This window comes from Zootoca vivipara, chromosome Z1 (genome assembly GCF_965207765.1).
Source record: "Zootoca vivipara chromosome Z1, rZooViv2.hap1.1, whole genome shotgun sequence".
In the NCBI taxonomy this organism is placed as follows: domain Eukaryota; kingdom Metazoa; phylum Chordata; class Lepidosauria; order Squamata; family Lacertidae; genus Zootoca; species Zootoca vivipara.
The window spans coordinates 48,087,305-48,113,047 of NC_142583.1; the positions used below are offsets into that span (position 1 = coordinate 48,087,305).

The 25,743-nt window shown below is 40.9% G+C and overlaps 1 protein-coding gene across 4 annotated transcripts in view; it reads right to left on the reverse strand.

Annotated features, from left to right (window-relative positions):
- The window catches only part of LOC118083364 (bifunctional heparan sulfate N-deacetylase/N-sulfotransferase 3), a 76,286-nt gene extending 51,737 nt beyond the window's left edge, over nucleotides 1–24,549 (reverse strand). Inside the window, exons 1-2 of one of the 4 annotated variants that reach the window (XM_088660376.1) lie at nucleotides 23,930–24,549; nucleotides 17,371–18,501 (exon numbers count right to left, since the gene is read on the reverse strand). In XM_088660376.1, coding sequence (XP_088516502.1) covers nucleotides 17,371–18,366 — 996 coding nt within the window. In that variant the 5' untranslated portion in view covers nucleotides 18,367–18,501; nucleotides 23,930–24,549. Of the gene's footprint in view, nucleotides 1–17,370; nucleotides 18,502–21,235; nucleotides 22,335–23,184; nucleotides 23,546–23,601; nucleotides 23,871–23,929 lie in introns of those variants that run through there. The other 3 variants (XM_088660379.1, XM_088660377.1, XM_088660378.1) reach the window with 3 other exon arrangements.
- Between the last annotated feature and the right edge of the window lie 1,194 nt (nucleotides 24,550–25,743).

Genomic DNA, 25,743 nt, shown 5'->3' on the forward strand with positions numbered 1-25,743 from the left:
TTAAACTGAATCGTACTTAACCTGAAGTGAACTTTCCCATTGAAAGTAATGGAAAGTGGATTAATCCGTTGCAGACGGGTCTGCGGAGTACTCAACCTGAAGCGTACTTAACCCAAAGTATGAGTGTAATTGGTTTTTATTACACTTTTTATTTGAAAGTACAGTGGTACCTCGGTTTAAGTACACAATTGGTTCCGGAAGTCTGTACTTAACCTGAAGCGTACTTAACCTGAAGTGTACTTTCCCATTGAAAGTAATGGAAAGTGGATTAATCCATTCCAGACGGGACCGTGGAGTACTTAAACGGAACGTACTCAAACCGAGGCGTACTTAAACTGAGGTATGACTGTACTCAATGGAACTGAGAATTGTCAGCCATGACAGCCATTAAGCATGGTAAATCAACGCACCAGCACAGAACTTAAAATACTACAGGAGGGCCTACAGATTTTTGTTTGCATTATTTCCGAAGGATGTTGCAGAGAAAACTAGAGTCTCAGAATTGATATTTTATGACCTGCTGTCCAAACCATAAAACATTTCAAGCAGTCAAAAATTCAATTTCTTTTCACAGAGATATCATTAGAAAAACAAACAACAGCGGCTACAGCAGCAAAAAGCCCATCACTTGCTACTTGAGAAACTCAGGTTTATATTCTGAGGTGCAACAATCTATAATTTAGACAGCTTAAAAAGAATATCACCATACACTGCATAATTGAAAACCTGGCTACACTCTTGGTTTTACTTTCCCACAAATAATATAGGAACTAGCATTCCTTGTTACTTCCTTATATCAAACACACACACACACACACACACACACACACACACACACACACACACACCTGTAATGCACAGTACTGTATTGGGCTACATAACCCTGAAAACCATACAAACCCACTCTCCATAGTGTGGGAAAGAGGTAACCAAAGAGTAGGGCCATATCAGTTTCATTTTTCCAACACTGACAAGCAGCAGTGGTGATAAATCTTCACAAGTGGTTCATTATAAAGTGCTTTCCTGGGAGCTGATGTCACATAAGGGCTAGTGTGAAGGATGGGCAAGGTAAGAAATAGGAAGGACCCCGGTATGAGCTTTGCCTCCAATACTGAATCACCAGGTAGTAAGACTCTCTTAGAAAATTCCCACCCATCACCACTGACAAAGTGAGTTGCTATTGGGCTGTCTGTATCAACATGCACCTTGTGCATAGTATGGTTTATTAAGCCAAGTTTCTTCGCTCACTGTTGCAAATGAGTACATCCAATTTATGTGAAGTTCTAATGAAAAAATATGAAAAGACAACTATCAGTACTTATCACTGAAATTCTGAAGAGGGGCTCTAGCTCGGTAGTAGAGTGCATATTTTGCATGCAAAAGATCCCAGGTTCAATCTCCCACATCTCCTATTTTAGATTCAGGTAGGTAGCCGTCAAAATAGCAGTCAAAATAAATAAAAATTTAAAAATTGTCCAGTAGCACCTTAGAGACCAATGAAGTTGGTTCTGGATATAAGCTTTCGTGTGCATGCGCATACACACGAAAGCTTATACCCAGAACCAACTTCGTTGGTTTCTAAGATGCTAATGGACAATTTTTTTAAAATTTTTTTTACTGATCTCCTATTTTGTTATCCTAAGAAGCTTGCTCAGTGTTCTCGAAGCTACCAACATAAGTCTGACCAAACGGCGGGAGGCAGTGGAAGACAGGAGTGCCTGGCGTGCTCTGGTCCATGGGGTCACGAAGAGTCAGACACGACTAAACAACTAAACAACAACAAGAAGCTTGCTACTCACATTCCAAACTCCATATAAATTTCAATACATTTGTAGCCATTTTTAGAACTGCACACGCTCTAGATAAAATAAAAGATAAAGAAGTTTCATGCAGACTTTAAAACAGAATGTGGAGGTAGGAGAGTTGATACCGTATTTCTCCGAAAATAAGCCATACCCCGAAAATAAGCCATCGTGATAGGCAGTTTAACCTTGTAGGTTAAACTGTACCATACTTAATAAAAAAATAAGACATCCCCTGAAAATAAGCCACTGTGTTTTTTTTTGAGGAAAAATAAATATAAGACGGTGTCTTATTTTTGGAGAAACACGGTATTTGCTTATTTATGTTTTGTTTCCTTATTAGAAACAGGACATATTAATACACCAAAACATGATGTTTCACATGTACAATAGATATAAATGAAGCTACTCTGTAACTTACACCAGCTTTGTAAAGGGACACATGAGACAGGCAAGGGAAAATGGAAAATGTTTTTTCCCCTCTTATACAATAGAATTATTTAAAACAAACAGCTAATAATAGAAAAAAAGAAAAGCGAAAAAAAGGACTGCTTCTGTCAGTCAAAGGAGACAACACTGGCCTGGGTGTATCAAGAGCCTAACTCCTTAAAAGGCATCTTCATATGGCTTTAGCTCTATGCAAGGCTTGCAAAAAGAAAATAAAAATGTGATAGGGAGAATATTCTGCAGGAAAATATAGATAATACCTTGGTCAGCTGCAGTGACTAAAACCAAACGAAGACTGAATTGCTACACTGCAATGTTAGTGTTGCTTGAATCAGCACCTCAAAAAGTCATATCATGCTACCTCACACCTCAGGCTATCAATCTATCCAGTCTAGCAGTGTATAGTTTGATTGACAGCAACTCTCCAACAACCTAGAAAGGCCCCCCCCCCCAAAAAAGAACCAGCCCTGTTACTCAATATTCCCTTAACTGGAAGTGTCAGGGATTGAACCTTCCTGCTAAACTGAAAGCTGTGGTCTCAATCCCAATAACAACAAAAAAGAGCTATATGGAAGCCTTAGCTAAAATCTATGTCATTTTGCACAACCATCACCTCTGAAGTTCAGCTACTGTTCTATAGCATACTTGCGTTAGAATTCTGATAGTTGTATGCCTTTCTACACCTGACCATTATTTAACATCTGACCTGCTCCAAAAGATAAGCAAGTATGGGTTGGCCCATTCATTGTATGTGGACAGCAGCAGTCTATGTACAAGAATAACATTTATAGGATAGTATATATAGGTCTTTTATGCAATATACGCAACCATGATGAGGGTAGGTATACATTTTCAGAGGTCAATGTGGGGCTGTCACCATGTTTAGATCAGACCTTGATATTGAAACTCCTGAACTTTGCTTTTGAGAACATTATATGGAAAGGAGGCTCGTAAACTAATGCTGTTTTGTGCTATACATTTGGTTTCAAGTTGGAGGTAATTATTTTATCTCCAAAGAAAGAGAACATAACAAAGCTGGTGGGAAAGAGAAAAACAAAACAAAGGAGTAGCAGCAGAAACAATCCTTTTGAAGTGTTCAGCAATAGACACTTTATTCGAAATCCTCCAAGGGCTTGGGCACAAGGTGGCAACCCTATTTTTTCTTTATTTGGAATTGATTTTTTTTAACCGTGATCTTCAAGAATCAGTCACACAGTGTTAATTAACAGGTGACATATAGAGGTGAAAGAACATTTTCTACTAATCTATTTGGAAAAGGTGGCCAAATCAGCCACATCAACTTTCACATTGTTCTTTTTGATCTTTGTAGATAGTGAAAAGAAAGCCAAAGTTGGTTTTTTACAGCTCTATTATATTCATCTTTCATTTTAATTCCCAGAAGATCAGCCCTACCATTTAACAAACCTGAGACGATACCAGCTAAGGGCACTTCTAGATATCCTGGTTATTGAGCATTCATTCTGATTGCTCAATTGCAAGGAGGTAAGATAATGTTGTGTCAAAGCAAGTGTTACCCAACACTTTCCAATGAATTCTCCAATCACATTCTTAACACAAAAGTCTCATTTTGACACAACTGGATTTGTTGCTCAAAACCTCCTAATCAGCTATAATTGCACAACCTGAATTTGCTGGTATGTGATTGAATCCCACAGAAATTAGAGACTGTCTGGAACCACCTTAGCAGCACTTTCAGCATTTGACAAAAGACATCATATGCACACATTTACTAGACACCAGGTTCCTTCACTCCATTCCTGAACTATTACAGTCAATAGCTAGACTGAAGACCAAGTTGTAGAAGCAAAGAAATGAAGCAGGTCACTTGGCTAAAACCATTATCCAAAAAGCATATTTATTATTGACCAACAAGGAATATTCTCTTAAAGCTTCCCATTCTTTTGGGGTTGTATGTCATATGGAAGAGTCTAGAATGCTGATTACGGTTGCAATTTTATACACACTTACCTGGAGTGTCCCATAGGATATAATAGGACTTACTTCTGAGCAAACATGTACAGGATCACTGCAAAACAGCTAATTTAGGACTCATTTGTAGAGATGCAGCATTCAACCAATGGCACAAGCATTAAAATTTTAAAAATCTGCAGTTAAAATGTCCCATTCTAGTCCAGCCACCTAGTTAAACCTCTGAACAGTTGATGTTTTCATTGCAATATTATTGTACAGGGTGTCTGAATCGGAAAATCAGTATATAAATGTTTGGAATGTTTGTTTGGAAACAATAAAGCATTAAAATATTAAAATGTAAAAGTAAATAACTAAAATATGCAATAAAACAATTCTGCTTAAAAATAACATGGTAATTAAAGCAGGATATTTGAGTTGAGAGATCAAGGGAATGCCTTGAGTAATGCCTAATGAGTAAAAAAAAAAGGGAATCAGATGTGAAAAGAATGGATGGTTTCCTGTCTTTAATCTCTGTGAATACAACATGCAACTTAACGTGAGGTAGAATATTCTTCATGTACTGCAAGAATCACTCATAACTCTTACTTGAGCCCTAAGGGGCATAATCGAAGTCATTAAGGAGTTCACTTTTTACAGCTTCATGCTTTGATTGATTTCTGAAATTTGTCTACATACAGCAATTCTAAGATAAGAGATGAAACAGTCAAGGAAATTGATATGCTACCCTACTGCCTTTAATGTCAGAGATGTATTGCATAGTGACTTGACCACTGGGCAAGACAAACTATGGAAGGTCATTTGCTGGCATGCAATGGTGTATATCAGGGATGGAAGTTGTAGTGCAGCAACATCTGGAGGGCCATTGATTCTACACTCCAGTATATGTGGACACTCATGTGAACATTGTGTTGTCAGGGCAAACAAAGACAAGGAGTAGGTGTCATTTTAGTTCACATCCTTCCTTCTAATATTCTAATATGAAGTTGCAGTTTCTTTTTGCTGACTTTTTGGGCACATGGTTTTTGTAGCAGTAAGAGACCCCAGCAGAAAATGACTGCCTATGCAGTTCTAATATAATTTAAATCATGTTCAATTCAGTGCACATGGTTCATTGGAAACTTACCTTCATGCTCATATATATTTATTAGATTTCCATCAGATTATGGGACCATGTCTTTCTTTTTTAAAAGAAAATATCTATCTTTGCTTGCAGTGTTTTGTAATCACAAAGTTGTTCCCTTGTAGACTTTTTTTTAAAAAAAGTTTCAATGAAATGTCATGGCTTAGCAGGAACTTGTAGGCTCTTGTAGAGGCCGTGTGACTGCTTTTGCTCCTCCCTAGTCATTTTCCTGTTATGCCAAACTAACCATGAACTATAATAGTAAACCACAGGACAAACCTTTATGGCGCATGGTTTGTCCAGGAGACCTAAACATTGTGCCCTGGTGGGATGACACACTAACCCAAATCATGGTGAGCTCAGTAATCTGCAACAGCAAAATGATTGGTGAGAAGTGAAGTGGCTTCAATCTCCTCTCCCAAAGCCTTCACACTCATATGTCTAGCCAGAGTGGTGCATGCTCTAGTTATCTCCCGCTTGGACTACTGCAATGCGCTCTACGTGGGGCTACCTTTGAAGGTGATTTGGAAACTACAACTAATCCAGAATGCGGCAGCTAGACTGGTGAGTGGGAGCGGCCGCCGTGACCACATAATACCGGTCTTGAAAGATCTACATTGGCTCCCAGTACGTTTCCGAGAACAATTCAAAGTGTTGGTGCTGACCTTTAAAGCCCTAAATGGCCTCAGTCCAGTATACCTGAAGGAGCGTCTCCACCTCCATCATTCTGCCCGGACACTGAAGTCCAGCACCGAGGGCCTTCTGGCGGTTCCCTCGTTGCGAGAAGCCAAGTTGCAGGGAACTAGGCAGAGGGCCTTCTCGGTGGTGGCGCCTGCCCTGTGGAATGCCCTCCCAACAGATGTCAAAAAGGAAAACAACTACCAGACTTTTAGAAGACATCTGAAGGCAGCCCTGTTCAGGGAGGCTTTTACTGTGTTTTATTTTTCTGTTGGAAGCCGCCCAGAGCGGCTGGGGAGACCCAGCCAGATGAGCGGGGTATAAATAAATAAAAAATAATAAATAAATAAATAAATAAATATATGTGCTATACCATCTTAGAGTGACATGCTAATAATTAGGCCATTCTAACTATGGACTTTCTGATTCATAGCTCAGTCTCTTAACTATCAGAATCTACTTTGCTTCTCCTCTTCCCATTTCCTCTACACACACACACACTGTATATATTATGGTGCTGCTACAAAATAGTTTTTTCTAGGTTTCTAAAGATTAGGCAATCTGTGCATTGATTCCCCCCCCCCCCAGCTCTATTTGCTGTTGATGGGTTTGGACCAGAGAACTGGCCAGAAAACTGAGTGGCCCTGTAATTTCTAGAGTTCTAAATCACACACCTAATTCCAAAACACTGCACGAAACCTCACTTGGCAAGCTGTTACTCAAACTAAAACGCAGGAGTAGTGCAAACAATTCTTTTCATGTTCCTCACTCAAAATGTGTCCAGCATAGTGATGGGTGGCACTCCTTCAAGGCTAGTCACCTTGTTTTTAAAAGTTGGGAAATATAATGATTTCTGAGCCTGATATCAAATCCAGCAACCTTGTTAGACACAAACGCTTCTCCCTAAATTAAATGCTGATGGGGTGGCAATATTCCTTTGGGGGCATTTATGTAATACCTCCCTGCCTGCATCCTAGAATGCTGCATCTCTACAAATGAGTCCTAAATTGGCTGTTTTGCAATGCAATCCTGTACATCAGAAGTAAGTCCTATTTATATCCTATGGGACACTCCCAGGTAAGTGTGTATAAAATTGCGACCACAAACAGCATTCTAGACTCTTCCATATTACATACAAGAATGGCTAGCCACTTAGAAACCTACTTTAGAATTAAGTGATGTATATGTATGTGAGGGGACCCAGGTGGCGCTGTGGTTAAACCACTGAGCCTAGGGCTTGCTGATCAGAAGGTCGGCGGTTCGAATCCCTGTGATGGGGTGAGCTCCCGTTGCTTGGTCCCAGCTCCTGCCAACCTAGCAGTTCGAAAGCACGTCAAAATGCAAGTAGATAAATAGGAACCGCTACAGCGGGAAGGTAAACGGCATTTCCACGTGCTGCTCTGGTTCTCCAGAAGCAGCTTTGTCATGCTGGCCACATGACCTGGAAGCTGTACGCCGGCTCCCTCGGCCAATAATGCAAGATGAGCGCGCAACCCCAGAGTCGGTCACGACTGGACCTAATGGTTATGTATGTTATATATATATATATATATATATATATATATATATATATATATATATATATAATCTTTTGATAATCTGTCTTATAAAAACTAGACATTCTTTCTTTGGTACTATGCTGCAATATGATATTTAAGCACCAGAGAGCTTCAGATTGCCACAGCTAAAATAAGCCATTTCATAGACTTTTGCTAAATAGAACAATCAAAGCACATTTTCAGTGTATTATGTTTCATGTATGGTTTTTCTATCTGAAAATTCCAGAATACATTACTAGTTTTAGGAAACATGTGGCTGCTACCAACTCCCACCCCTGGGAGTAATTTTGTAAGCCTTATTGAACTGCATTTTGTTCAAATCTGCTATAATGTTTTAAGCAAGCAGAAATCTCCAAATTCACTTTGAAATGATGCTTTAGGTAAAGTGACAATACTTAACTTTGATTTTGAAAGTATATGTTTGCTCTTTTCTTGATGCTGCATGCATTCCATTTTTTTCATGGTTACATTTGTCTGTAATTTTGTTATGGCCCATGGCTGATACAAATAAGATTTTATAGTTCTGAAATTTCAGATGTGTGCTTTATGCCATCAAATCTGTCACTAGTGCCTAAGGTCACTATGTGAAATCCATTTATTTATTTATTTAAAAAACATTTACTTTGACAGCTTTAAGAACTGGAATTATCCATCCAAGCTCCCTAATTCGAAAGCCATGAACAAAAGGAAATATATATCATGTTGTTGTTGTTTAGTCGTGTCCGACTCTTCGTGACCCCATGGACCAGAGCACGCCAGGCACTCCTGTCTTCCACTTCCTCCCGCATTTTGGTCAAACTTATGTTCGTAGCTTCGAGAACACTGTCCAACCATCTTGTCCTCTGTTGTCCCCTTCTCCCCTTCTTTCCCAACATCAGGGTCTTTTCCAGGGAGTCTTCTCTTCTCATGAGGTGGCCAAAGTATTGGAACAATATATATGATATTGTTCTGCAAATCAGTTTCCAGTGTGAAAATTCTGAGAAAACTACCCGGATGATTCTCCAACAGTGTCTGTACCTTACCTACTACTTCATCAATGCTGCATTAAGTAAGCTTTTGGCATCTACCACTGTTGCCTATTACAACCAATGCTCAGTGGTAAAATACCTTACTCTGCCATTTCACCCCTTGCCTGTGTTCTTAAGTTCACTGTTACAGAAGCTCCTACTACACTCTCATTATACTCATTCCTTAGGATATACACACACCCACACACACCTATCAGATGTATTTATTATTATTTTATTATTTATTACATTATTATACTGCTCTTCACCCGAGGATCACAGGGTGGTTTGTATCCCCCCATCCCCGCATATCCTCTTTTGGCACTGGCTGCTTCTTTTTTTCAGCAGCAAGTTAAGCTCATGAGTGGTACTGGAAACAGAGGGTGGATCTACACACAGGGGGAAAAAACACGCTATAAATAATCCATGAATTAAATCATTAGGACAAAAGGAAATAAAACCTATGTAAAATTGCATAGAAAAGTTTTGTGCTCTACAACACCATCTAGTGTTGCATGTTTATAACACATTCAAAACACTGTTTCTTGACTAATGTAGCTGAGTCCCAAGTCAGCAGAATGTAACACCTCCCCTCCCACCCTGACTGCTAGCTCCCTACAATATTCATACAATGCCCCTGTGCTGTGCTAGGATGTGAAGAACTCTCAGCTTGCATTAATGTGGAATTATCTTCCCATACCCTGAACGCGGCTGGCACCAACAGCAGTGTGCTTCTATTGCATTCATCCATTGTGTATTTGTGCCCAGGTACAGGCAATACCCAACTGCTGATGCTAGTTTTTGTTTTGTTTTTTACTTTATTTCAATACTATACTGATATGTTTTATTGTGACTGCATTAGATTATTGTAGCAAACAACTTTAGGATTTTTTTCAAAAATGAAAAGCTACCTAGAAATGCTTTTAGCTAAATAAAATATCATTAGTTGATGAAATCCACATGAGGCACAAGACTTTGGGGTGCATTAAATAGTAGTAGTTTTTCAAAAATTATTTATAGTTTTAATATATTGAGTAATCTCCAACTGGAAACAACTAGAGGTGCATGCATATTTATATGGGAATTGTGCTAAGAATTGGTGTGGCCTTGGTACATGGGTCTGTTGTTGTTGAATCTCAACATAGAAAGCTCATTGGATCAATCTGCCCTTGTCTATTAACCTTGTTGCATTCCCTTCCACCATCCAATATGTACCTGCATTGATTTGCCAGCCTGAAATGAGCAGTGCACAGGTGCAGAACATGTGCAACCTCCTTGTTCAGCACCTTATTTTAAGTTGAGGCATGCGATGCGTAGAGTAGAATAGCACAATCCAATATGATAGTATTCGCACAAAAATATGCCTTTCGATACCAGATTTTCCAACTGATTTACATTATCTTTACCTCATTCGCTCATTGTGTCATTGTGCTGCTGAGGACAACTCCTTCCATATCAACAGTAATGAAGATGCATTGCATCTGACACTGCTAACAACATCTTTAATGGAATGCATTAACTTTGAATAGATTACAGTTTAATGAGATATTTTCTCCAGATTCTGTGTAACATAGCAGCTATTTAAAGAGCTGTTTCTATTGCAGTTTTAGAATTCATCTCCATCCTGGAATTTAAGGCTTTTAAAATAAATAAATAAAAGGACAATGTTAATAATTCTTCTTTAAAGAGAATATGCTGTTGCACACCTTTGGGAGGAGGGAGAAGTTGCTTTTCCTGTGCCTATTACTACTTTTTAAAGTTTATCACTTTACTGAGTTATTCATTTCATAAACAAATGTTTACACACTAGGGCACGGGTGTCAAACTCAAGGCCCGGGGGCCAAATCCGGCCCGCCAGGCCTCATCATGTGGCCCACCGAGCGCCCCAGCCAGCGGGACCCAGCCAGCAGGACCTTGCTGCTGAACCACCGCGCCGACAAAGCACCGACAAACAGCTGGGGCCTGGGGGAGGTAGAAAGGCGGCCGGAGCAGCGCTGCGTGGAGCGCCCCGAGCCACAGCAGGAGAAGGAGGTGGCAGCTTGCCGGGTCAGCGCCCGGCAGCGCCGCATGGAGAGTCCCTAGCCTCTGCGACGCAGCAGTGCTCTGTAGCACTTTGAATCCTCCTCCTCCTGCCACGGCTCGGCGCCTGGAAATGGCTGCTGCTGCTGCTGAAGCACAGACAAAGCACCCAGCAGCGCCGTGTGGAGGAGGAGGAGGATTCAAAGTGCTACAGAGCACTGCTGCGTCCCAGAGGCTCGGCACTCTCCGTACGGTGCTGCCGGGCACCGACCCGACAAGCCTCCTCCTCCTCCTCTTGCCTCACCTCCTCCTCCTCCTGCCGCGGCTCAGCCTCATGAACGTGAGCTCAGCAGCGGCTCAGCCTCATGAACGTGCAATTCTGAGGCTTTACGCACGTCTGCTAAAATGGACACCCGCTGCCTCACACTGCACGGGAAATGCTTTTTGCCCCTGGGTCCCTTCGCGCTCTTTTCTGGCGCTGAATCAAGGCGGCGACCCCCCCTTCCCTTTCTTTCTTCCTCTCTCTTGTTCTTATTCTTTCTTTCCCTCTCCTTCCTTCTTTATCTCTATCTTCTCTCCGTCTTTCTTTTTCTTTCCTTCTTTATTCCCTTCCTTCTTTCCTACTCTTCTTTCTCTCCCCTCTTTCCTTCCTCTCTCCCTCCTACTCCCTCTTTTCTTCCTTCCTTCCTTCCTTCCTTCCTTCCTTCCTTCCCATCTTTCTTCCTCTCCCTCATTCTTATTCTTTCTTTCCCTCTCTACTTCCTTCTTTCTTTCTCCCTTTCCGTCTTCTCTCCCTCTTTCTTTTTCTTTCCTTCTCTCCCCTCTTTCCTTCCTCTCTCCCTCCTGCTCCCTCTTTCCTTCCTTCCTTCCTTCCTTCCTTCCTTCCTTCCTTCCTTCCTTCCTTCCTTCCTTCCTTCCTTCCCATCTTTCTTCCTCTCCCTCATTCTTATTCTTTCTTTCCCTCTCTACTTCCTTCCTTCTTTCTCCCTTTCTGTCTTTTCTCCCTCTTTCTTTTTCTTTCCTTCTTTATTCCCTTCCTTATTTCCTACTCTTCTTTCTCTCCCCTATTTCCTTCCTTCCTCTCTCCCTCCCACTCCCTCTTTTCTTCCTTCCTTCCATCCTCACTCCCTCCCTCCCTCCCCTCCCCTCCCTCTCCCTCTCCCTCTCCTCAGAAACATAGGATGCTGCTTTATACTTCTGGCCCTTAAACCCTGGAACCAGGAGAGCAGCTCCAGTGAGTCAACCTCAGCCAGTCCCTTTGGTGAAGGGTGGTGGCTCACTGGCAGAACATTTGTCCTGCATGCAGAAGGACCCCAGCATCTCCAGGTACCAGTAGCTCTGCAAAGCTCCTGCATGAAACCCTAGCGAGCCTCCACCACCCAGTGCAGTTACCAAAAATCATTTTTCAATAAATTGTACAATAATTGTACATTTGAATATCTACTTGCCATTATTCTGACTATGTTTCTGCTTTCAGAGCTAGTTATTACTTACATTATTACAAAAAAAGTAATAATTGAATGCAGTGACAATAATTTATGATAATAAAGAGTGGACACATAGTCCTACAGATACAACCGGCCCTTTGAGGGTGACCAAACTGCTGATGCGGCCCCCGGTGAATTTGAGTTTGACACCCCTGCACTAGGGCAATTCTCATACATCATGCTATATCATGGTTTGGGTTGAGCATGACATATATGAGTTGTAACAAAGTTGGGTTTCTGTGCCCCCTTGTGAGATGCAGGGGAATTTCACTTCCGTTTTTCGTTAATCAGTTTGCTGCAACACCCAGACCTGAATTCGTGGTTAACACTATTCAAACAAGACAAGCTCATAACCCAGTTTGAAGTTGCCTTGTTTAAAATTTACCACTGTTGATATTAGCCACAGTCTGCCATTCAAGACAACAAGATAGAGTCATCCAAAAGCATCTGCTGTTCTCCTTGTGGCAGCATGAGAGGAGACAGGGAGAGCATGAGTCGGAGGTTTGCTGCAGTTTAGCCCACACCCCACCTTCTTCTCACCTCTTCTGCACATAAGAGGGGAAAGCTATGCTTTCAGTTAAGAACAAACCACAATTCTATGTTGCATAGAATTTTTTCATTTAAAAAAATATGACTGGTCCTAAGCAAAGTTGGTTAAAGCTAGATCTGAAATCATGATTTGATCCTGATTTGTTTTAATGTAACACAATGGTTATAACTAAGCTCCATTCTGGACCCAATCCACACTGGACCTCAAGGAGGTTAGATTGGCCTCGACCAGGGCCAGAGCCTTTTCAGCCCTGGCCCCAGTCTGGTGGAATGCTCTGTCACAAGGAACCAGGGCCCTGCAGGACTTGACATCTTTCCACAGGGCCTGCAAGACGGCCCGGCCTGACCCCCTTCTTTCTTTCTATGGGACCCTGTATGTAAGTGGCCTCCTTGGCTCTTTCTGCCGGCCCGTATGGGACCAGCACAGGTGGCTGGGCCTGGTGAACATTTAATTCCTTCCTCCTACAGTTATGATTTGTGGTTTTCCACTTAATTTTATTTTGATTTTAAATGTGATTTCAAATTGTATTTTAAATCTAATAGTTTGATTTTGTGTTTTTAATGTATTATATATTTCGTGTTAGCCGCCCTGAGCCTGGTCTTGGCCAGGGAGGGCAGGATATAAATAAAATTTATTATTATATTATTATTTTGCCTGGCAGTGCAAAGTCCAGTGAAGCAGTAAATGGGGGTGAATTCCATTCATGTTTTTTTATCCCGTGGGGGTCCAAGGGACAGAATCTCCTGTGGGCCCCCACAGGAGTCAGGGGGAGTGAAAGATTTCTAAGGCTCCCCCATCCAGAATCGGGGGGCATTTCCCCTCATGAGCTTCCCACCCATGCACCCTAGATTTATAGCTTTTACTGAGCTGTTTGGGTCACTGGTTGACAGGGCCAGAAAGGATTTCCCCCCTCTCAACATGATTGGCTCTTGGTTGGTTTTCATCCTGCCTTTCCCTCAATAAAAAATATGACTTCCTTTTGTTAGGACGAATATTGTTGTATGTTTGGTGGGTGGAAATGGCATTGGGCAGGATGAACATCATGAAGGGGCCCGAGGGGAGGATTGACCTTGGCATGCCCAAGATCAGGTTGGGTCTCTGCCTGGCTGGAATCCTCACCCCAGTCACCCAGTGAGAACTTGCCAGCTTGGCTTGCACCACGTCAAGGTTCAGCACTGAGTGACTCCAATGGAACGGGTTTGGTGGAATCCATCCTAAGCAGATCCCACCAGCAAGGGGGGAGTGGAATGACGGATTGATCCTGCCCTACTACCATGCCAACCCTTACTCTGCCTTCTGAAGTCCATAAAGATTTGGCCTGATTTCATCCCAAAACCTGGTGTCCTGTCTGGTCATTTGCTGCTCTTCTGAGACTCAGAACAAGCCTGCCAGGGAAAGCACTTTCCCCCAAGTTTGTATTCAACACAAAATGGTGGTTTGTTCAATGAAAGTAGCTTCCACTCTCTTCCTTTATCTATCAACAGAGAGAGGAGAGGAGTGTATGGACCCAAAGCTTAATATGGTTCATTCTCAATCATCTAACGTAAACCATGGGGTAGGTGATGATCTGAAATGGGCCACTATGCATTTAAACATCATTAAAGGTTTAGGTTTACCACATGTATAGTCTATCTTCTAAACTGTTTGTTTGTTGGGTTATAAATGGCTTTGAGTTGCCTTGGGCAAGTTAAGCCGACTGACAAATAAAATAAAAAAATAAAAAAATAAAAAACTGGAAGAACAACCGAACCAACGTAAAACATGGTTCATTAACCTCGATTTCCATACAAGTTATTTAAGCATGCCCCTAAGTTCTGACTGTGAAAGCAATAGGTTTTCAAATGTTTTGGACTTCCATACCCAGGATCTGCAGAAAATGAAAAAGTTGCCATTGGCTTTAAACAGAATGGATTAAGAGCATGCATCTTCAACTGTGTTTAAAAAATGAAAGTTACACCTACATAATATACAGCTTTGACCATTTGTTGTTTTTCTCATTCTGTATGTGTCTATCAAACTGCTTAAATAACAGAGAAGCAAATTGTATGAAGATGTACCTGTGTAGGAAGTACTCACATCTATTATATTTGTGTAAAGTAAAGCAGAAATGTCTACTATAATTTTGAAGAATACCCCTAAACTTTGAATTGCTAAAATTCAAAATGGTATTTTACAAAGCAATGTATTTTTGTTGTTTTACAGTAAATTTAATGTAAGTTCAATCGAGTCTATAATTACTAACCAAAAAGGTATGAGTTAAAATGTTGCTCTCTCACACACACTTTCTCTTTTTTATCTTACATTCTCAACTATTTAATGCACTTTCTGGTATTCTGAGCACACAAAGCCAAAGTAATAAATTCCTGATAGATTCTTGGACCATGTTGTTTGGGTTTTACAGGGTATTCTCTGGCCATCTGTTTTACCACCCAACTTCTCTTAATAAGGAAGAGGAAAAAGCTGAAGAGTAGAAAAATAGCTTTCTTCAAAGGTCACACCTCTGCTCTCAAATGAATACTTCATTTGGAATACAGCATAAGACATAAAGAAATTAAACTCCATAAAAGCCTATGATATCAATAAACAGATGACATTTCATATTGTTGTTGTTGTTGTTGTTGTTGTTGTTGTTGTGTGTATTTAGGATTGCAGTAATTAATCTACATCAGGCATCCCCAAACTTCGGCCCTTCAGATGTTTTGGACTACAATTCCCATGTTCCCCGACCACTGGTCCTGTTAGCTAGGGATCGTGGGAGTTGTAGGCCAAAACATCTGGAGGGCTGCAGTTTGGGGATGCCTGATCTACATGAACACAATTTGCATTACTAAACCAATTAAATGAATTTGCTGAGGGTGTTTACAGTGAGATTCCATGCTCGATGTAGCTGGTACATCATCCAGAAGTCTCCCCCCTTTCTAGGCAGGGAGTGAGGTATTTTATTCTAATGGAGTCTTCATAGGATGATACAACTTATATTTGGTATAGATAATCCTTTTATCAAGCATAGAACTTACATAACTACATAATTATTAACTCACCAACAAGGATGTTCCCAGAGACTAGATAGTTTGCATTATTGGGAATAATTCAGGGGCACTGATACCACTAAATATGATTGGATTCCAATATATACCCAATAAGATATTATGGTGAATATTCCTGTAGAATGGTTGCAAACTCCCACCTGGCAATGAAAAGTGCTTACTGGCATTCATCTAGGACATGGGTCATGATGTTCTGTAGCTGGTAACTCATTAAAAGGAGAGTACATAATGCATGTGTTCTGTTTGTTTATTTTGCAAGAGAGCAGGTTCTGTCCACAGATCCCTTTGGGGTCAAACTGCCCTATGCAGAGTTTTGCTGACTTCAAAACATTAAGTTCTGTAAACAAAGAAAGTAGATGGCATAACTGAAGGAGAGAAGCAACATTGCTCCTGGACTCCTGGAGAATACAGTCATGGAAACAGAACTCAGGATGTGATTACTGAGACACAATGAGGCCTGATTCTCAGAAGCTTAATGCTCTGTGGCTGCTGTAACCATAAGGGCATCCATTTATTTCCTCCCATATAAACAAACAGTTGACATGTACAGGTATGGGGAAAATCAACTCCTTTCTGAGCATGTTTTAGCAGCATTTCTGTTATAAGTGTTCAGTTAAAAAGCATTGAGTTTGTCACTAAATAATTTGTCCCCATTCTTCAAAAATGTGGAAACTGCACTGCATTCTACCTTTGCTGCAAATCAAAACCAGTGCTGCAGTAACTATTACTGCAGATCGTTTGAAAGAGAATGGGAAATGGTCAAGATAAAAAGACAAAATTGCACCTATGTAACAGCATGGTCTGTAGGTTATCTGTTAATAGTTCAACAAACTTTCCTCAGTAGGGACTCCTTGACTGCAAACCACACCTTTCTTTGAAATAATGAGCAGGGCAAAGAGAAGAGCTCAGGAATATTTTGCCCCAGGCTATCCTATGGTTGAAATCAGTAACTAAGCTTGCAGTTTTACCCACACTTACATGGAAGCAAGCCTCATGCAAATCAATTAGACAAACTTCTTCATAGGCATGGCACAGGGTTGCATTGTAGACACTTTCATGCTCACTTCATCAAATGATACTCTGGCACTCAGCCTGAGCTAAAATACTGTTTAAACAGTCTATTTTTATGAGTAATACAACATGCAAAACACAAAACAACGCAGATTCACAGCTCTGCTTAAGCTCTGAGAAACTGAGATTCTTCTTTTCAGTCATACCACTTGCATTAATTGTCCACACAACAGCAATAAATAAACAAATTCAAGATTGCTAACATCTTATCAAAATTAACCATGATGAAAAAAAGTTTTAAGCACACACTTGTACTTTAAACCAATCCAAGTTATCAAAACAAATAAACAGCAAGATTAGTCAGTCTCAAAGACCCTTTGTTAACTATTAAATTAAATCAGATGCTAGCAATAGTCCAATCCACCCAAAAGTTGAAGTGTTTGATTTAAGTCATTTTTGTTCAGTGGAATGAAACCCATCTTGTAAATAAGTATTTCACCTGGTTTCTAGATTGGGCTGTCTAAGACAGTCATCCTGCTTGATTGCATACATGTGGTACAAGGGAGAGAAGAGAGAGAGAGAGAGAGAGAGCGCTCCAAAATGAAATTAGTTCAATTTTAAAATCTCAATTTGCACCCAAAGTTTGAGTAATATCACTGTAGCATAGAAGGCCCTTTTTGCACACTTTACCTGGACATCATTGGCCTTCATCCTTGTTCCTTCCTTTCCAACAAAGATGTCATCGATGTCAACAAGAATGTATCTATCCAAGGACAACGCAAGCCTCTTGCCAGTCAAGAATGAAATAGCATCTATAAATATGAGCTTGTGCAGCCAAAAGTTCAAATTGTTGCCAAAAAGAACACGTTGAATCCCATCATGAAGACCCAAGTCATGAACAACAGTTGCATGGAAAGAACTTTTAATTACAGGAGGTGGGAGGTTTTCAGGCGTTTTTACTTTTGCAAATATAACAGGTTGGTAGGCTGAATGATTTATGTGGAAAAGTGTCCAGTCATTTCCTGGCAAAGGACCTTTATCAAACTTAGATGATTTAGTCATATGGAGCAGAGAAGAATAAGGGTTGATGCAACAGTCCTTAACACCCACATTACCATGGATGTGGAAAGGAAAACCTTTTAACTGAGAAGCCTGTAGAGAGTTCTCACTGCTCTTATGGAACCCGATCATTCCAACACCATATTCTCCACAGTATTTGTCTAGAAGGCCTCGATTCCAGGAATCCATATTCACATACTTAAAGATATTCTCAAATATTATGAGAATGTACTTGCCTTTGTTTTTATCTATAAGCACAGGAAGATCACCTTTCCCAGAAGCAATCTCAATATGATATTGGAACCTGCTGGATTCTAAAATCATTATTATGTCTTGGCCAAGTGCAGAGTACTGGCTTTCCACAAAAACTAGTACCACAGGATCAGTTCTTAAGGGATCAATGGGCTTAACCATCTTCCACGGTGCTAACTTGTATGGCAATAGTACTGGAAGGTCTCCACATTCCACCTCTGAAGAGATCTCAGAAAGTTCATTTTCTTGTTTGTAGCCATTGTACAAATAATATGCTGAAATCACAATGCTCACCATACAAAAAGTGGCCAGCAATATAACTGTTCGTTGGAAATGTCTATGAAGTTTCACAATATAAGTCATTTTGTAAGTCATGCCTTAGATGGTTTCCAATAGCAGCAGCATTGAGATTAAAGAGATTTTCAAATTTTATTCCAGTCCAGTTTAGTAGTTTATGTCACCATTGCAGCGTGTATATCTATCTTCAGCACAATTCACAGGAAATATATACTAGAAGGGAGGAAAAGAGAGAGTTAAATAAATATTCACTCATACATTAAAATGATCCCATTAACAGCAAACTGAAAGTGAACTAAACTATCAAAAGGTAAAACACAGACACAGTGGAATTCATGCATCTAAGTAAGATAGAAAATTGGAATTTGGATGCCTATAATATATATTTAAAAAGTAGAGAATAATCAGCACACAAAGTGAGGGGCTTGCTATTATTTCTGGAGACCATTGCATACAACTACAATTAAGAAATTATTTATCTCTTACTATAGTTCCTTCCTTAAAGGCTTCTATAGAAAGGTCTCACCTATAAATCAAGGACAGGAACTGTGGCTCTCTAGATGTCATTGGGTGACAACTCCCATCAGGCCCCAAAGGCATGAAAACACCACAACCCTGTGAGATTATAAGTATTCCGTGTAAACCTACGGTTCTTCCTCCCACAGGTATTAACCATATTTCAGACTTATGTCAGAACCATTCTTAACCATAGGTAGCCATTATAACAGCACTGGTTGTAATCATAATTGTTGTTAACCAAAGATTGATATTAACTTATGACCTGAAACCCATGCGAACCTTGATCAATAGTCAATCATGGGAAATAGTGGCGCTGTGGGTTAAACCACTGAGCCTAGGGCTTGCTGATCAGAAGGTCAGTGGTTCGAATCCCCGCGACGGGGTGAGCTCCCGTTGCTCGGTCCCTGCTCCTGCCAACCTAGCAGTTTGAAAGCACGTCAGAGTGCAAGTAGATAAATAGGAACCGCTACAGCGGGAAGGTAAACAGCGTTTCCGTGTGCTGCTCTGGTTCGCCAGAAGCGACTTTTTCATGCTGGCCACATGACCCGGAAGCTGCACGCCGGTTCCCTTGGCCAGTAAAGCAAGATGAGTGCCACAACCGCAGAGTCAGTCATGACTGGACCTAAGTCAGGGGTCCCTTTACCTTTTATGCAAGAATATTAAGCATAACTGAAACCTGTGATGGAAGTAGGGCTTTACACTGGAGAAGAGATGTGTTGGAGGTAAGCAGCATAAAATTAAACAGCCCAGACTTGATTCTTCATGATTAATGGATCAAGGGTGTTATGTGCACCAGCTCTAAAAAGGCAATACTTATAAAACACCACCACCTACAAAAAACTTTTAGACAAGCCAGAAAAGTTGCTTGACTTAAACCACACTGAAACTTTTTACATCAATTTAAAAGTAGGAACCACTGTGCTCTATTACATTTTGTGGCAATTTTAAAAATTCTTCAAAAGAACTCTTTTTGAAACAAGGAAGCTGATATAGGATGTTTGTAGCAAGGATAAGATACAGTATATCCATAGGAGTGTGCCTCTGTGTTCTACAATCTTCTGAGAATACCACTTTAAATTTGTTGTCTTCATTGTTGTAAATTTAGGTTTTAAAATGTGATAGAAAAATTCTCTAATGTGTAGGGAATAAATGATTTATTTCAGCAATTAGATTTATCACATCTATATTTAGTATCTAACATTTTTTTTAAAAAAAACCAAAAATATAAGTTTAGAAATTAGACCACATCCTCATTTTTCCCAGATTTGCACAGAATCAAATCCACAGACATTTACTGTGGATAGGTCATGTTATCATAAAAAATGTTCACTAAAAATGCAAGGTTTTTCAATTCTCAGTGAAACAACTATCTCTTTCTTGTTGATCCCTTTGTCCCTGGCAAACACTAGTATTTACCAGCCTGGCATATTATCCACCTTTAAGCAATAGAAATATATTACTCAATTGCAAAATAAATAAAATCTGGAACACTACAAATATTTTCCAAGTCAATGCACACAGATATTTAAAGCCACATTATATAACTACAGCAAACATAAATACCGTTTTTAAGCAGACAAATAAAAAGCCAATAAGCATACAATGTAGATCAACTTTAAGATGCTAGTGTTGATGTCAAAATCTTTGTAATTTAAAAAGAAAATGACACCATTGTACAGTCAGGTAGGGCAGGGCCTTCTCTGCTGTGGCACTCAACTGTGAAATTCCCTTGCCCTGGAATTACACATTTCCCCCTCACCATCAACATTCCAGTTTCAACTCAAGATACTTTAGTTAACCTGAATATTTAGGGCAGGGAGAACCAATGTGATGCCCTTCAGATGCTGTCTCGAATCACTGGCCATGTTGCTTGGGGCTTATCAGAATTTGCGTTCAACATCCTGCAAGCACCCTGTTAGCTATCACTGATTTAGGGGATGGAGATGATCTAGTGTCTAACAGCTCATGGATTTTTATGCTGTATTATGAAAATTGGCCGCTGTGATTGTTTTGTTATTTTGTTCTAATATTTTTAATCTATCATAAGAATTGGCTGGTTTATCTGATTATGTTGTACACTACCCTGAGCTCCTTTGGAATTGCAGCACAGAAATGTAATTAATAGAATGAACAAATAATTTATATTTTAATGCATGCCATGGTAGTAAGGATATGTGGCAACTTTTAGAGAAATGCTTAAACAAAATGCTCAATTCTTCCACTGCACTGCAAAGGGACTGAAAAAGAGCTTTTAGAAAACTGCATTTTTAAATGAAAAAAAATATGCAACATACTAAAGAATATGAAAAACTGCATTTAGCATAAATGTCATGCTCTTAATCTTTTGATAAATTAATGTTTTGAAAGTATAGATTTGTTCCTTATTTTTATTTTATTTTCTGCTTAAAATACAATCACAATGACTTACCAAATAAAAGTATGAAGACATGAAGGATTCATAGATTTAGAAAACATCAATAGATATACATCTGGGGTAATATTATTTCTGTAGCTTTTTTCCAGCATACAAGTAGCACACAACTATTTATTCTCATCCAGTGGGAGGGTAGCATTCTATGTATGTTGTTCAAAAGGCAGGGACTTCATCATATCCAGCTCCCAGATCACATAGAACATTTCTCTCAAGGCTGGTAGCTCTGAACATCTGCTTGCTTGGAAAGACACTTGCAGTAGTAAGCAAGGATAAACAAATCTGCCAATTTCAGTTTCAGCTTCTCATTTTTTTGAATCTTAAATTACATTTCTGTATCAATTTGAATTTTTATGAGTACTTTACCAAAAAACCCAGCACCAGCGTTTTTCTATGTGTTTCTCCTAATGCACATATTTTGTGTGCAGTTTTTGCCTAATGCACACATTTTAAAAGCAACCCTTCCTAATATAATGCACTTTTCACTAACGTGCATTTCATGGACACTTTCACCTAACATACACATTTCTGTACAACACATTTTGGTTGGAAAAATTGTGCCACAAAGTTTGCAGGTGTGAAGATTTTGAAGGATAGATGTATTTCATGTCATGTACTGTTTTGGGAAATGCAAATCTCTCCCCCATATCTAAAAGTTACATAGGATCTATGATTGAGGCCAACATCTAATTTATGCAAAAAAAGCATACACCTAACCAGCGAGGTAGATTTAGTCAAGCAACAGCAACCTCCCAGAGCAAAATGCACATTTTGATACCCAAACACAACCTTCTGTGAACCACAGCACACTTCAGTTCATAACAATTTAGTTTACTGGGCTGGATTTCAGCAAGCAGAAATCAGCTTATAATAAATTTTGATACTGTATGTTCAGCTTGTTGCTGTCTTGGCTAACCTGATTTTGAACTTGGTAAGGTCCTAACCAAGTAAATGGCCTTAAGTTAATTGGTCCCCCACTCCTAAACCATTGCATTTATGTAGCTGCCTGAAATACCAGGCTATTCCTGAAATTGTAGTTACAGGTAGGTAGCCGTGTTGGTCTGCTGTAGTCGAAACAAAACAAAACAAATAAATAAATAAATAAATAAATTGTAATAACTTAAGATGTCACATTTCTGAGTTTGTGATGCTGCACTGAGATAACAGCATGCTGTACACCCCAATTATATATATATTTATGTGCTGGTTGAGCAAGAATGGGCCTTTGTCCCACTTGAGTTAATGGAACTATCCCACATCAGTCCAATACATGTTCATTCAGAAAGAAGTGCCATGGAACTCATTGGGTGTTGCTTGGGAGTAAGCACACAGAGGATTGCAAACTATGTCAGCCTATATTGTACTTCAGCTATGGATGGACCTGTTTGAAAGGCATAATTATATTGTGTTGTTTATTCGGCATTATTTCCCTTACAATCTGTTAATAATGTAACATTTGTTTTACAAGCACAGTATACTGAAATGCATTTTTTCAATTTATTTTGTTCAATAAATATTCTTTCAAATTTCTTCTCTGTCTTTAAGATAGCATTCTATCTACTGGTCTTCCTTCAGTATAGAGTTCTGTTTCCAATTATTCCAAACCAGCTAGCACCCAGATGTCAACAGTATTACGATATCTACACAATCCAACCCACTCTTTTACAAATACAGATGCTGAAACACGGTGAGATTAAGAGATCATATATATCCATTCTCCTTTCTTCTATGTATTTCTGTTAATATTCATTTGATAAAATATTATGGCCATCGTACAAAGTTTGGGCTAAAAACACGGATGAAAATAAAGCTACACCTGCTTTCTTTTGCAATCAGCTAAAGAGATTTTATATTTATGATAAATATCCCACAAACTTGAATACCAAGCCATTTCTCATTCCTGTATTTTAATCCTCGGTGCAAAACACCCAGCAACAAATGCTTACCTTTTTCGAATTAAGAAAACTGCTGTCATTTTAATCTTTAACAACCACCTCGTGCATGGCTCTTCAGAGCTGGTTTGCAATAATACATGTGACAATAGTAAGTTCTTTGCAATTAAAAATTCCTATTTGAGGCGCACAACAAGGAAGCAGCTTTCGGCGTCCCAAAACACTAGAGGGCAACAATGTCTCACAAAAAAAATCTAAGAATAAGACTTGCTTGGGTACCACAGGAGAAAGACAGATGTTAGGCGAGCTAATTGTTGGGGCTTTTTTTTTAAAAAAAAACACACAAATAAAATCACAAGCTCTAAAACACAACACAGTGCGGTTTCTCTCTCTCTTTTGGTCTCTGAAAGCCTCATTAAGCCATGCCTCAACCAGAAAAGGGTTAATGCGAACAAAAACAAAAACCCTAACCTTTAAAACAGAGAAATAACGAGCCATTCCGGCAGAACTCTCCAAAAAGTAGCTGCTCGGCATCCGAGGGCACAAGCAGCCCAGCCCGTGGTCTCTCTGAGCAGAGTTGAGGGAAAGAGGGAAAATATTCCTTCCACATTTCAAGGGGCGCAAAGCAGCGCGCGCCGTCACAGAACTTTTGCGCTTTGAGGTAAAAAGGGAGGTCAGAAGTTGAGTGTTTCCCGCCTGGTTTCCTCGGAGAGAGACCAGCGCAGCCACACCTGCTTTTCTTTCTTTCTTCCTTCCCCTTAGCCCAGCCCAGCCTCCTCCTCCCCGTGGTCTCCATTACCTGAAGATGCGCTCCAGGACCATGGTGCCTCCTCCACTTGGCGGTGACCTTCTGCGGCTCCTCGCGAGAAGACATAGATCTCCGCACACGAAGGCACAACTTGCCGGCTCGCTCCTTCGCGCCGCGTCTCTCCGCCCACCCCACCCCGAGGCTTCTCCCTTCCCAGGAGATTGCCAGCCAGGGTCGCCTCCTCAGCTGCGTCCAACCCCAGTTGGCTCCCCTCAGTCCCCGGGGAAGAGGAGAGGCAGGCAGGCAGGCAGACTACGACTTCAGCAGGAGAGGAAGCTTTGCCAGCTTTGCCCCTCTCGCAGCGGTTTGCTCTGCCCTCCCCTCGACGGGAACGGCCTGGGCTGAGGCACCCTCGGGAAAGAGAAACGCCTACCAGGCGAGACCCTCCCCCTCCCCAGTCAGTGGCCCCTTCGCCTTTCCCTTCCAGCAGCGGGGACGGGATGCTGCGGTCGCGGCTTCCACTTGAGAACAGGGGAGGAACGCCGCTTTCCAGGCGGCTTCCCCATTGGTCCCAGGCTTCTCTTGCTCTGGCCAATGAGCGCGTTCTTGGGAGGAGGCTGAGGAAGCGGGTCGGAGTTCTCAGGCAGCCGCCCCGGGAAACTCCCAGCAGCGAGCCGCGGATGGGAGACGGTTCTTTGGCAAATATTCCCGGAGCTTTCCACACAGCCGGGGAGGGGGGGGGTGGGATGGTGTGAAAGAGAGGCCCTTTGGTGCGGTGCCAGGCTCCCTAAAGGTCCAATCCCACGGCGCGATTTAACCCGGGAGCTCGGTGGGGCTTGCTTCCAGGTGGGCTGCGCGCTTCTGGGCACAGGATCGCTCGCAGCGCAATCCTATGCAAACTAAGCCACGCTGAAGCTCAGCCGGACTTGTTCCCTAGGTATGTATGTATATTGGGATTGCAGCCTTTGTGAGCGAAAGATCGAGCTTCCCCGTGCATCGTGGGTTATTACTGCTGGTGCTGCAGCCCTCCGTAGATTTTGAAGGAATCTCCCCATCCGGCTTGACATATTTGGCAGGCAGGAGAGAGAGAAGCTATCAAACCTCCCAAGAAACAATATGCAGGGAGTGCGCTAGCCGGGTTAGAAGACTACTCAATAAGTTTGTCACAACACCACTGTGATACTGTGTGTGTGTGGTTTTTTTCAAGGAATCTCCCCCTCCCCTAATTAATTTGGGAGACCGGAGATTTATTTAACTAGCCTAGGCTTTGATTTATGGCAAGCCTGGGAAGTGTCTTCGATTCCAAGTTGCTTTTTACCTCCTCTGTAGGAAGAGCAATTTCCTCTCTGCGTGTATTCAACTAGACAGCACAGCTGCACCAGGTTGCATTAAAAGTAGGTAACAGATTCTGGCTGTCACGACTGGTGTCAAAATGCCGACCTCTACTGAATCCTGTCCAAACCTAGAAGTCTCCGGTCTACGACATGAGGGTGTTCAAACTGCCGCCTTCACACACTTGCTATATGTGTGAAGGTGGGGAATAGGAATACACCTGCTGGTCATGCTCCCACACGACAATGTGCTCACTGATCACTTCCCCTTAAACACACACTGGCTGCACAGTCAGTATTATTGAGAACCCACCCAACTGACATATGTGTGCCGATAAACAGCCCTGTATGTTAGTATGTATTTCTGTGAGGAAGAGCCTAGTATATAGGTAGGAATCTTTCTTATTAAACTTTCCTGTGGGAAACTCTCAAAATGTACCCAAGCAGAAGAACATTCCCTTGTGATTTCCAGCAACTGGTATGCAGAAGCATTATTGCCTCTAACCATAATGGCAGAACATGGCTAGAAGTCAT